The following is a 14,172-nucleotide window of genomic DNA, read 5'->3' as shown; positions in this document are numbered from 1 at the left end:
CCTGTGCAAAGGCCCACCTGCTTCACAAGTGCCTTCACATCTGCTGCAACTGGATCTTCCCACTCTTAAAGCTCTATGGCGCGCGCGCACGCACGCACGCACACACGCACGCGCCCATGTACGTACGCAGGCGCGCGCGAACTGATCTGCACCTTATCCCATTTATACCCCCACTTCCACTGGTGGCAGCCATGACGGTCGATCTACTAGAACACCGTAGAAGCCTGGCCATGCGAAATGTGGATTTATTCACCCCACCTCAGGTCCAACCAAAGACCACCAATTGGTGGCCATTTCCCAATAGTAACAAGCCACCCCTCCATCATTAGAAAGCGTTGTACTACTCAAGGCCACGCGGGTGCTTCAGGCTTGATCACATAGTCATTCTGATGGTTTAAATGATCGGAAATCATAATGAACGATGCGCTAATCCCCGCCCGCTCCCTCCCACCCCCCCTCATTTGTCCAGTGATGACACTGTCTGCTGTTCTGAAGACACATGCGCTCACATCCCAAGTTATAATGTTTAATTTAGTAATTACTATTGCTGGAGAACAGGAGTTGTGATGAGGAGCGTTCTGCTAATATCCTCAAAGCACCTCTCCTGCTCCTACTGTTTTTGAACAATTTTTGCAAATGTAGATTTCGCATTAAATGTGCCCAATCGATTACATGATAGTAATTGTTAGTCATCAGACCTTTATTGACAGCTTCTGCAAGGCTCCCTTTTGGCCGGAAGCTGGTTTCTGATCTAGAAGGCACTGCGTGTTACACTTCTTCCCTAAACAACGTGCATTGCTCAGTGTTGCGTCAATCTTTTTCCATGAAAAATTGGTGGGGCCTCTTCCAGTGTTTTGAAAATGCTTTGTGTATGTTTGGTAAAAGTTAAACATTCTCTTGGAATTATCTAATGTATGGCGTCTCTTTAAACATGTAGGCCATCCCCACTGAAACACGCAAGAACTTCCTGACAGGGCAAACACCATGATTTGGTTTCCAGGGCAACCTTCACTTTGCCTTCATCCTCCTCGCTCTGTGTTGGGCACGCGGGGCGTCCTGCTTTGTCTCGACATAGTAGGAAAAACGGACACGTTTCTGAACCTATCATAGAACCGATCAGGAAACAAACCACCAATGCCATTGACCACTTCCAAAATCATGACCTGAAACATGTGGTTATTTGCACATGGGCCTGTGGGTAATGATTAAAGCACTCTTGTCCAAAACCAAAATGGCGGTTCTTTGGGTCTGGCATATAAACTCTTCAAGTCATGTTCCTCTCCTCATGCTGCAGACTCGCAACAAAAGACGCTGACAATTCCCTCATCTTGCCTAAGCGCCCAGACTCCCTCTTGGATAGGGGTGCACTATATAAGAGTCTCATCAATTAATCAATGGTACACACCTGGCGTTACCTTTGGTAGCAACAGTTCCCCTACTTCGTGCAGTAAACGTGCCCTGTAAGCTGATTCTGGGACAAAGTAAAGTGTGATTCTCAAGAAACCCACTATTTCACTCTCCCACTCCAGACACTGGCGAGCGTGCACATTTCTCATTTTCACCGACCCAAAAAAATCGTTCTGTGCACACCTTCCATATACTTTTCTTTGCTCTAGCCAGTATGCACTGCACCCCTTCAAACACATTGATCAAGTTTCTTTCTTAACCTTTTCCATATATTTCCGCCAACTTCATTCCTATATTCGATCCTACTTCATTCCTATATTTCATCCTACTTCATTCCTATATTTCAGCCTACTTCATTCCTATATTCCATCCTATTTCATTCCTACATTTCATCCTACCTCATTCCTATATTCCATCCTACTTCATTCCTATATTCCATCCTGCTTCCCTTCTATATTTCACCAGTCCTACCTCATACATATATTCCATTCTTCTTTATTCCAATATTCCATCCTACCTCATTCCTATATTGCATCCTATTTCATTCCTATATTTCAGCCTACCTTATTCCTATATTCCACCCTACTTCATTCCTATATTTCAGCCTACCTCTCTCCTATATTCCATTCGACTTCATTCCTATATTTCATCCTACCTCATTCCTACAAGACATCCTACTCCATTCTTATATTTCATCATTCCTACCTCATTCCTATATTCAATCCTACTTCATTCCTATATTTCAGCCTACTTCATTCCTATAATCCAGCCTACCTCATTCCTATATTCCACCCTACGTCATTCCTATATTTCAGCCTACCTCATTCCTATATTCCATTCTACTTCATTCATATATTTCATCCTACCTCATTCCTAAAAGACATCCTACTCCATTCTTATATTTCATCATTCCTACCTCATTCCTATATTCCATCCTACTTAATTCCTATATTACAGCCTACTTCATTCCTATAATCCATCCTACTTCATTCCTATATTTCAGCCTACCTCATTCCTATATTCCATTCTACTTCATTCATATATTTCGTCCTACCTCATTCCTAAAAGACAGCCTACTCCATTCTTATATTTCATCATTCCTACCTCATTCCTATATTCCATCCTACTTAATTCCTATATTACAGCCTACTTCATTCCTATAATCCATCCTACTTCATTCCTATATTCCATCCCACTTCATTCCTATATTCCAGCCTATCTCATTTCTATATGCTGTTGTACTTTATTCCTATATTTCATCCTACCTCATTCCTATATTCCATCCTACTTCATTCCTATATTCCAGCCGACCTCATTCCTATATTCCATCCTGCTTCCCTTCTATATTTCACCAGTCCTACCTCATACATATATTCCATTCTTCTTTATTCCAATATTCCATCCTACCTCATTCCTATATTCCATCCTACTTCATTCCTATATTTTAGCCTACCTTATTCCTATATTCCACCCTACTTCATTCCTATATTTCAGCCTACCCCACTCCTATATTCCATTCGACTTCATTCCTATATTTCATCCTACCTCATTCCTACAATATATCCTACTGCATTCCCATGTTTCATCATTCCTACCTCATTCCTACATTCCATCCTACTTCATTCCTATATTTCATCCTACTTCATTCCTATATTTCAGCATACCTCATTCCTTTAATCCATCCTACTTCATTCCTATATTTCATCCTACTTGAGTCCTATATTTCAGCCTACCTTATTCCTATATTCCATTGTACTTCATTCCTATATTTCAACCTACCTCTTTCCTATATTCCATCATAACATGTTCCTATATTCCATCCTACCCAATCCCATACTAAGTTGCAAACCAAGACGGAACAAAACCTCTTCTTCAGTGTTTTTTTTGGATGTGAACTGGACTGAAAATGAGTCGCTGCCCCCTCACTCTGCTTATCTCAGATGAATGTCTCTTGCTCCCATGGCATGTTGACTGAATGCGTTTCCCGGGTTTTCTCATTCCACAAATGACCCCCCCTCTCTCGCATTATTGGGAGGCATCCCCTATGCAAAGAAACACACATACAATTTTACCTTCACCCCATTAGACATAGTCCTATGTCTGTCTTGTTTTCTCGCTTTTTTGTTGTTGACTGCTGCATATTTTCAGTTTTAAGGGAGTTTTGCGGGTTTTCAGGCATTTTTGCTAGGCAAATGGACTGGGCACCTTGTCCGAATTGCATCCTACGGTAAGAGACAGGTCTCCGTCAGCATAGGGGCACTCAACACTGTCTTGGTTGTCTAGGCAAATTTGATCTCGGAAAACGAATTTGTCTCCGAGGTACATTGAAGGTTTGAATCCGTCTACTACCCACGTTCTTTAGACAAGAAAAAGACTTTGATGAGAGGAAATAACTTTTGTCTTTGATTCCCTATGTTTGAACCTATGTCCATAATACAATTAGGATTGACAAGTGACAACCTAGATTATCTGTTATATACCGTGTACTTGGAACAGCATTTTGCTAACTAGACATGGAAATGACTTACTAGTTTACTCTCCCCCTTTTGTCTGTTTCACTGTAGGTCTCCAATGTACTTGTACATTTTGCCCTTTTACATGTCTGTTCCCTTTTCCCTTTCCATCCCTCTTTCTGTTTCGGTTTAAAACTTCATGAGTTTTGAACATGTGTGTTTAGATGTTTTTAACAAATTGTCAATCCTTGCACTGGTACATATTATTTGACTGTTTCTTATTGTATCTGTCTAACAGCCACATGTTTGTTTAACTGAATACAGAAACAATTCAGAGTTCTTGGCCACTAGGTGTTCTTTTTCCTGTCAAATGTTTGAATGTAAGATGTGAGAACTTTTGGTTTTGTAGAGGTTTGGCATAAAGAGGTTACCAAATAATTTAACCCATTTGAACCAACCTCGGGCGCAGCAATAATTCCTTATTTGGTTCAGTTGGTTGTCTACAGATCACAAGGCAGAGGGTCATGGATAATGTATTGTTTTTCAAAGAAAAAGAACTATGTCAATATATCATTCCTGGTATCTCCAGATTATGAGAACCCTTTCTGAGAGCAACCTTTGAGGGTGCAAACTCACAATATGAAGTGTATTCTATGATGTGTTCTCGCAGAAAGAACGTAACAGATGGTCTGAACATCGGCGACGCCGGCTACTGTTGACGTATCTGATTCTTTATTCTACCAATTAGTATTGTGCTTTTTTGATCTCTAAGAAAAAAGACACATCACTATGTTTTTATGAAAATGAGTATAATAGTGATTGACTCCTTCTTGGAGATGTCAAAAGAGACTGTGTATTAATAGATTTCTTTGACTGTTTTGTTGTTGTTGGACAGATGCCAGTGAGGGTGAAGAGGGTCCTTCGTCTTCTTGGTACCAGCTTCTTTGCCGTGCTCGTCCTTGGAGGAATCTTGGCCGCTTATGTCACAGGTTACCAGTTCATCCACACGGAGAAACACTACCTGTCCTTTGGCCTCTATGGCGCCATTCTGGGCCTCCACCTCTTCATCCAGAGCCTCTTTGCCTTTTTGGAGCACCGGCATATGCGGCTGGAGGGAAGAGCCATGAGGCTAACCCCGTCTGTGGCTCTGTGCATAGCGGCCTACCAGGAAGACCCTGACTATCTCAAGAAATGCCTGCACTCGGTCAAGCGCATCTCCTACCCAGACCTGAAGGTTGTGATGGTGGTGGACGGCAACGGCCAGGATGACATCTACATGCTGGACATCTTTAATGAGGTCATGGGCTCCGAGAAGACAGGTTGCTACGTGTGGAAGAGTAACTATCACGAGATGGGCCCGGATGAGACCGAGGGCAGCCGACAGGAAGGCATGAGACAGGTGCAGGAGGTAGTGAGGAACTGTGGTTTCTCTTGCATCATGCAGAAATGGGGCGGGAAGCGAGAAGTTATGTACACTGCCTTCAAAGCCCTCGGGGACTCTGTGGATTATGTTCAGGTCAGTGAAATGGATGCCACGTTTGTAGAGTCATCGGTGGGTGTTTTCATGTTTTCAATTCTTGGTTAAGGACTTTATCCTTGCTACTCTTCCGTATTGTTAATGTAAAGGACATTTATACCGCATACTATCACCACCGGAGTGGTCCCCTGGTGCTCTGACGGATCTGAAAGGTGAGAGGGTAGGGAGGGGCACTAGGGTGTAGCAGGATAAGGGTAGAGCGAGATTAGTGATGGCCTGTTGGAAGTTTCAGTTCGGTTTACAACGTTCGCTCAGCATAGGTGTGGTTTAGGATCGGTAGTCTCCCATGTGCGGTTGTGAGAGACTGTGCGGTTTGTTTTTTTGTTGCAGTGTTGTGAAGTGTGTGCAGTTTGCTGTGCAAGAAAGTGGTTGTGTTTGTTTAGGGTGTGAGAGGTGTAAGCAGAGAGTTGAGGTTTTTTAGCAGGTGGCTTAGTGGGGCTACCTCGTTGTTTCGGACATCTGTGTTTGGTGTCTCTGCCCTGGTGAATGCGGATTTACCACACACATAGGTGAAGTAGTCGCAGGGTCTTGTTTGGGTTTAGAGCTCTATACGGTCAAGTGGATCCCTTGGACTGAACATCCCGATTTCTCACCTCCTCATTTTCATGATTCACATAACTCACTTCTTTGCGCACATGCACACTTCAAGGGCTTCCTGAACACATCACCGGACAATGCTTGTTATCAAGGGTTTTCTTAGTTTCCCTCTTTTTAGATCAGCATTTCTCCAGATCCACTGCCTACCATTGCAGAGGACACACACACACACACACACACCCACACACACACGCACGCGCACACTTTTTTATTCATATATATTTCAGGTTTTCGTTTAGGAAAAAAAGGGTTTTTTAGCAAAAAAGGAGGTTGGGGAAAATTGGGGAAAATACAAACAAATAAATAATTCAACCATTTGTCTTTCGACCAAATTGCGTCGACCATTTGTCCTGTCGACCATTTATTTTCCACCAAATGACCTGTAACCGTGTTTTTCCTCCACAGACTACGGTCTGGTTATCCCGGGCAGTGGAATAATACACCATTTTCTCAGACAAAGTACTGGCGCTGTAAGACTATCACAATGGTGATTGGCACTGCACAAAATCTTGCATATTAGATACTCTTTCACTCAATAGTACTAGTGTGGAAAGTGCCTATACACACATCTACACACTCTCTATATGTAGTTATCTCTCACTGCTACACAGATGCAAATGCACCTTTCCCTCTGCTAAATAGTCTCCCTTATAAATGGCATGCTCAGTAATCACTCTGTCTGGGATGTTTTACATCATGTAGATGAGAGATTCACCTGCACACCGTAGCCCATCTTAGGCTGGTGCATAAGAATAGACAAAGCTATCACAAGCTTTTGGTAACGCATAACTAATAGCACAATGCCAGGCTGGAATCTATTGCTGATGTCTTCCAGATCCAAATTCATAAAAATGCATTCCAGAAATGGAATCCCCATGAAAACGGAAGGGTACCGGATGAGCGTTGTATGAGTGTGCATCGCAATTCCGCTATGTTCTCCGTGCAGCTGCTGGGTTCCAAGAGCTCTTTATGGAGCACAAGACTCGAAAACCCACCAGCCAAGTTGTATTGCAATTATTTTCAGGAAAGCATAGGAAGAGTAGGTTAGACAGGCAATGGGGGGCAATGGGGGGGGCGGGGAGGGCGGGGAGGTAGTGAATCAGGATTAGTTGTGGTGAAAGAGGTATATTTTGGCCTTTTTCAGACCGTAGAGGTGGAGGGTCCCGTGGAGATGTTAAGGGGTGGGATCTTTCAGGCTCTGGGTGCTCACTGAGCGAATCCCTGTTTTTGTGTGCATAAATTGGCAGGGTGGAATTGTTGGAGTTTTTGGCTTGCTTGTCCGGTGTTTGTGTGGGTGGTAGGTTTCAGTTTCTTGTGAAGGTAGAGTGGGCTGTTGAGGTGCATGGCTTTGTTCATAATGCAGTGTCCTTTGAAGGCAGTTCTCTAGAGTGCGGAAAGCCAGTGGCGCTGGGCAAGAGCTGGGGTGACGAGTAAGTGTCTGGGTGTAGGATGACTCTTGCCGTTGCATTGTGGATATATAAACAGGGGATGGTCCTGTCCTCATATATTAAAGTCTGCAATAAATCCTTGCAGTAATGATTTCCACCTTCCTATCCACCCAGAACAGCGGTTAGCTAATATGTGTCGCTGGGGGACGAACCAACCAACTACAGAGTTTGGTCTGCACATGCCTTTTTATTATTTTGGCTAAATATGTACCTTTTCATTCGTTGTTTTCAAAATGTTGAAAACAACATGATTTTTTGCGTAACAAACATAAAAATAGTGACAAAACGCAAACAGCAGTCAGTGCGAAAACAGTCAATTGCAAACAAAAAAACAAAAAAGACAGGCAAAAAACATATCTGCTTGGTGTGCCTATATACATACTTAAAACAGCTAGAGATCAACAAAATATTACTTCATATTAGTCTCAACCTCTTATTTCCTGTTTTATATAGTATCACATTTGTGTCTGCTTTCTTTAGTCCAAACAGTATGAGCCAATGAGGCTTGAAAGGAAAAGTCTATTTGCGCCTAGCGCTAGTGGTATGACCTAGAGAGACTGGTCAGACTTGAAAGGTTAAGTTTGTTTGTGCCTGGCGCTTGTGGAAAGACCAGGAGAGACTGGTCATAGACCAAGAGAGACTGGTCTCAGTAGTTGGGTGGTTGGTTCCTCCCCCAGGGACACGTATTAGCTAGCCGCTGTTCTGGGTGGATAGAAAGGTGGAAATCATTACGGCAAGGATTTATTGCAGACTTTAATTTATGAGGACAGGACCACCCCTTGTTTATATATCTACTTTTCAGCCCACTGTGTCCTGTCCGATCCAGGGCTGTTCCTTATGTAACTAGTTGCATTGTGGATGGCTTTCAGGTGGGGTAAGGATGCTGTTGGAGAATCCGGTGAAGAGAGCACTTCCATAGTTTCACCTGGACAGGACTAGTGCTTGGACTGAGGGGCAGGAAATCTTCAGAGGGAGGATGTGTCTTATCCTGCGAAGGAAGAGCTAGGTTGCATGTTTTGGTCACAGCAACTATTTGGTGTGTGAGGAAATGCTGGGGGTCATTGGTGATGCGTAGGGATTTGGCAGGTGTGGAAAGGGATATGTGTGGGTTGTTTGTGGCAAGTTCTTTGATCAAAGGGGTGAGGTCGAGATTGTCATTGAGAATGTTTAATGTTGCGGTCTTGGTGCTGTGGCCATGTCAAAAGCAGATTGGAAGGGGTTGAGGATGTTTGCACTAATGGGTTGTTAGAGTTTCTGTGTGACGAAGCGTACCATAATTCTGGCGAGGTACAGTTGGATGGTGATGAGGCGGTAGTTTTCAGGAAGCATGGTGTCAAGGAAGGGCTTCTTGTGAAGGGGGAGATTTGTCCAGTTTTCGTGCCAAAGGGATTGCACCATGTAATAGATAGGAGTTGATGATATTGATCCAGTGCAGAGCAAGGGTGGTGATGGGGTCAGGGCATGCATCATCCAGGAAGTGTTTTGGTCTTTGTTTTAGCTGTGATAACGGTGTCTCGGTCAATAGGGTAGAAAGTATACCATGTATTGGACGGTTTGTGAGTGGGGGATGGAGTCGGAGAGCAGAGGGGAGGGCTTGTCCGATGTGTATTTTACAGGTGAAGTATTCCATGGTGGAGTTGCAGACTGAGGTGGGTGGAGGTGTCGAAGGGGTAGATGATGGTTTGGAAAATGACTTGATGAAAAGGTTCTGTGTATGACTGGTGGCAGATTGGAGTTCTTGGAGGTAGAGGGCGGCTTTGGCATTGTGTATGTCCATCTTATATTTGTTTTCTGAGATGTTCGCGGGTTGTCCTTGTGGCAGGCATGGTTTATTTTGCCAAGCTTGTTCAAGGGGCTCGGCTTTCTGCTTGATGGAGAGGAAGGAATTGTTGAACCACAGTTTATGGCGGTGTATGTGGGTTTTGGGTATTTTGGGGTTTTGATGGAGGCTATTTTGTCGAGTGCACGGCTAAGGAAGGTGAGGTTAACGTCCAGTGGGCTCAGTCTGTCACCATTCCTGTAAATTGGGAAAATGATACCCCCTACTCCAAAACATTGGAGAAGAATTATAATTAACCATTAAATTAAAAGCACTACATAAAATTCCCATCCAAGTCTCAATATGCATTTGATAAATGAAATCAATGGGTACAGGTTACTCAGACTCTTATTAGCCTTCGGAGAGGCAATAGCTTCAAATACCTCTTCGAAAGTAATTTCTTAAAAGTTTGACGCCCCGAGCCATTAGGTTCTTCACGGCACGCGACATAATCATTGGTAACATCATAAACAGATGAGTAATGAGCGCACTATCGTTGCAGAGGAATAGGACTCTCAATGTGTGGGAGTTTGCAACACGAGGGACCATTAAAAATAGTATCCCGAAAAGAGCGGGAATCCAAAGTAACAGCAACTTTTACAAAATCTTGCAATGTTTCCTCAGTCAACTTAGCTTTCCTTGCACTGATCAGAGTTTTAAACAGTTTCCTTTTATGGAAAATGTCTAACCTAGAGTAGTTTTCTTTTTTTTTAAAGATAGTAATTCTTTATACAATCATGGTTCAACCATGATCTCCTCTGGGCTAAGTTAAACCTCTTCTGTTTCTTAGTTCAGGCCCCTTCACTATTCATCAGCAGAGACTCTAGAATAATTATAACCAGGTTTGGGGGCACAGCACCATCAGAACAACAGAGGATGAGCAAATTATTATAAAGCATAATAGACTCTACTAACCTGTGTCCCACTTTAACCTTTGTCTAAACGAGGGCCATTGGCCTTCCAAAATCCCCATTTTCCTGGCTTGTCTGTGGGTTTTGACTGGTATTACCAAAATAAGTGAAAGTGCTACATGGTCACTGTCAGGTCAGAGACCCAGATCGATTCTTCAATGGTAATGGCTAAACAATGATAGATGACCCTTGCAAAGTGAAATTCCCTATACTTGCAGAGCAGGTTCTGCCATTAATGAGCCTTTTGTTCCATTGATATATGAGTGTAAACAATTTAAGCCCATCTAGAAATCGAGGGTAGTAACCCATAGTCAAGGAGCCTCATTACGGATCTGGCAGTGACTGTGCCAGTAAAACTGAGCCGCCAGACCCATAAACAGTTTCCAGCGCCTGGCTTGCTGGTAAAACCAGGGTATTACAACCCCGGCGGCCGGAAAGTCAGGCGCCGGTAATATCTTGTTCCCCATTCCCATAGAGTCCAGCAAGACTCTATGGGAATGGGGACCACGGAAACACTGGCACCGGAAATAACGTTGCTTCCATGAAAGTCTGTGGGTGGGTGCCGGTCCACCCGGCAAGTCAGACCTGCCGGGCGGAAGGGCATCCGCCCACCAGACTTGAACTTAACACTGAACACTATCAGCCTGATTCATTGAAAAATGCTAATTTATCCCACAAAGGGGGCACACCGAGAACGACAATGCGCGAGCCTGCGCGCATGATTAATTCTGCGTGCTCTTTCTATTCATGTAATTGCGCAAAGTAACCGTATACGGAAGTCACGGCCGGCACGGCCCCGACACGCCCCCATGCAAAGCTAAAACAGCCAGAACATCTACCTTTGTGTGCCCCACCAAGCGTGAATACATGCACCCTTCAGACAGTACTTGGGGTCCCCTACAAGCAGGCCTGCATCTTGGGGACCCTGCGCAGGGTCCCCGTCACTGTTACCGGCACCCAAACAACATGCATACGATTCATCGTAACTCGGGTGAAACTCTGAAAATCTGTGTGTGAACCCCCGTAAACCGTTCCTGCACCCCACTACACTGCATACACGCACCCTTAAGTCAGATCAGAACCATGGCTGCATACATGTACCCCTAAATCCGACACCCAATCTTACCTCTGCACAGTGAATCCTATGTGCAAGTGTCTGTAAGCCTGCCTTCGGGTGGCAGATAGTATAAGGGCTTTGCATGGCAATTTCCTCGCCGGGAGCTTGTGTACTCCGATCCATGAATACGTATCGGTCCACGCAGTCATGGCCGTGCGATGGACTGCCTTTGGGCCGTCCCTCCTAATGCCCACATTTTGCCTTGTTTTTCCTCAATTTACATGTTCTTGCTCCTATCCTACCTTCTGCACAAGCCACACCCATGCTCTGCGTGGTGTCTCGCGCAAAGCACTTGGTCTCTCGCAGTGATGTGCCGAGCCTGCGCGAAGTCCATGCAAAGTACAAAAAAGTGCTACACAGTCAATTCCATGAATCGACAAACAGGATTTAGCATGCAGTTTGGCAAGCAAACTTTGGATTTTCTGCACAGATAATGCCATGAATCGCCCCTATGTGTACAAATGAATTCCAAAAATTGTTCATTCTCTAATTTAAAAGCGAACCAAGCTCTTTTCCATGATAGAACTATACATGGGGTTGACTCCACTGGTGAGATGTCAAAGGTTACTGATGCAGAGCGGTACATTCCGCCCTAATTGTTTCTGTTTTTAGTACATTGAAGCCGTTTTTAGTATTTCGTTATCCTCCAAATTGGATAAGGGCGAAAATGGATTCTTCAGTTCGGAAACCTAGGAATAGGGCCACTCTTGTCCATGGGAATTAAATGAGTCCTCCCCAACATAGGATATGGACCTATTTTAACAGGAGCCCAAGATATCAATTTATAGAAGAAAGTAAGCTGGCCTAAAAATATCCCTCCTCTTCCGTTCTCTCTCTTGCTAAATTGGAATGCATGAAGTAGTGGGCTGTACAATCATTTTTAAAAGAGGGTATAATGCAATCTCCCTTCAGGGACTTTACATTGGGGCACTGCCACTGAGCTCTTCTTGCCATTTTTACCCTTGGAGATTAATCAAGGGCCTTAATATTAGCATTAATCCAATGGGTGCTTCTATTAATTAAAGTGTAAGTGCATTCATATATGTTTCGGCCTAGTTCTGAAACTTGCAATAAAACAACCACATGCGGTGGTGCAGCTGCAGGGGATCAATTAATCAGCTTCTTGTAATGAATACCCAGTGAAACATCCACTGGCCTAATGTCAAGTATCGTCAGTGTAATTCAAATGTTACTTCCGGTATTATCAGAGGCCCTTTGTGGGGACACCTTTAGTGACAAACCCATCATGCCCTTTGCCTGAACAGGACTCTACAGATTCTGCGGGTATTGTGTTAGCTGCTGGGCCACGTGCCTCTGAACTGTAGGCCCTTTTCAGTCAGAGAGGCTCAATAGGACCCAACACTGGAGTTGACAGTGTAAATGTGCAGCCGTGCCCTCCTATTTAATCAGACTGACACTCAGCTCAATGAGTCAAACAAAGAGGTCTGTCCCCAAATGGACCATTCAGAAACCTGATTTTGGGAGAAGTTATTTAACCACACAATGAATGAGACTACAGGCTGTAGTGGGCTAGGTCAAGACAAATTAACATGACAGAGGAAGGATATTTAATTAAGCAATAGAACCCAAGCGTCGGGGGAATTACCGAAGGCCCCGGGGCAATACCAGAGTCGGTAATGCCCCCGATGCGAGGGTTCTACTGCTATTAGTACCCCGGCCCGCAAAAATTGCGTCACCGGGGCACTAAAAGCTTTTTTTTGTCCCGAAACGCTGCGGGGTTTCGGGTGAAAAAAAAAAAAAAGAAAATGCCCGCCACCATGGAAAGGGAAAACGGAGTCCGTTTTCCCTTTCCATGGCGGCCATCGGGAGCAGACGCGCTGGGAACACAAGTGTTCCCAGCGCGTCCGCTCCCGAAAAAGGATCAAAAAGAAGGTAAGTGGGGTTGGGAGGGTGGGACGGGGAAAAAAAATAATAATAATAAATAAAACGTACCTGCGTCCCCGGCGGGGGACGAGGGAAGCCCCCAGCCGTGTGGAGGCGCAGAGCGGGGATGGCCCCGCTCCGAGTCTCCACACGGCTGGAGGCTTCACTCGTCCCCCGCCGGGAACGCAGGACCAAGAAGGTAAGTTGGGGGGGCGGGTGGGTTTGAGGGTAGGAAATAAAAAAAAAAAATAAAGACTTACCCGAGTCCCCGGCGGGGGGGCGAAGGCAGCCTCTCAGCTGCGGGGAGGCTCGGAGCAGGGATGGCCCCGCTTCGAGCCTCCTCATTGGCTGAGGGGTTGCCACGCCCCCTGCCGGAGACAAAGGCCATGGAATCCCGACGGAGGGATTCCCGGCCGGGTAGGGACCTGGCGAGAGCCAATCAGAATGCTTGTTGCATTCAGATTGTCTCTTGCGGGTACTAATATACAAATGTACCATTTTATTGTATCTTATTTTATTTTGGACCAATGAATCGTCCATAGAATAGAGGTATTCAATTTCCCATACAGAACTTCATAAAACAGATTTAAAATAAGTCAGAAAAAATATACAAGAAGCTTATTCTATTGTGAAAGAAAAATACAAAATGAATAGACATATGAAGAAAACAGGGAACAAAGTTTCCCACAGAACTTACATATATCAAAGAATTCCACTTTCAGAATTACTATCTGGCTACCCCCCTGTTTTGAAAAAGCAAAACAAGAACAAAGAAAAAATCATCCCCCATATCGGTATTAATCTAGCGAATAAGGGAGTTGTGAGGAGGTCCAGATGTAACTGGCCAATAATGAATTCGTTTGTTCATGACCTACAGACACATCCCAGGTCTACGTCCCAAGAGTGGCACCACACACCCTATGCATGCAAGGGGTGTCTGATGCTAGGTGTGGAAGTTTCGCCAGGTAGGCTGATATGCCGCCTTCTTCAGGACCCCAG

The 14,172-nt window shown here is 44.5% G+C and overlaps 1 protein-coding gene across 2 annotated transcripts in view; it reads left to right on the top strand.

Annotated features, from left to right (window-relative positions):
- Positions 1 to 14,172, top strand: part of HAS3 (hyaluronan synthase 3) — a 118,653-nt gene that overhangs the window by 37,631 nt on the left and 66,850 nt on the right. For both annotated transcript variants that reach the window (XM_069635540.1, XM_069635539.1), the window contains exon 2: positions 4,756 to 5,376. In XM_069635540.1, the coding sequence (XP_069491641.1) occupies positions 4,756 to 5,376 (621 nt within the window). The remainder of the gene's footprint in view (positions 1 to 4,755; positions 5,377 to 14,172) is intronic.

This window comes from Ambystoma mexicanum, chromosome 1q (assembly GCF_040938575.1).
Source record: "Ambystoma mexicanum isolate Mex_15411 chromosome 1q, UKY_AmexF1_1, whole genome shotgun sequence".
Taxonomy (NCBI): Eukaryota; Metazoa; Chordata; class Amphibia; order Caudata; family Ambystomatidae; genus Ambystoma; species Ambystoma mexicanum.
Note: the sequence above shows the minus strand (reverse complement) of the source record. Positions and strands in the feature narration are given on the sequence as shown.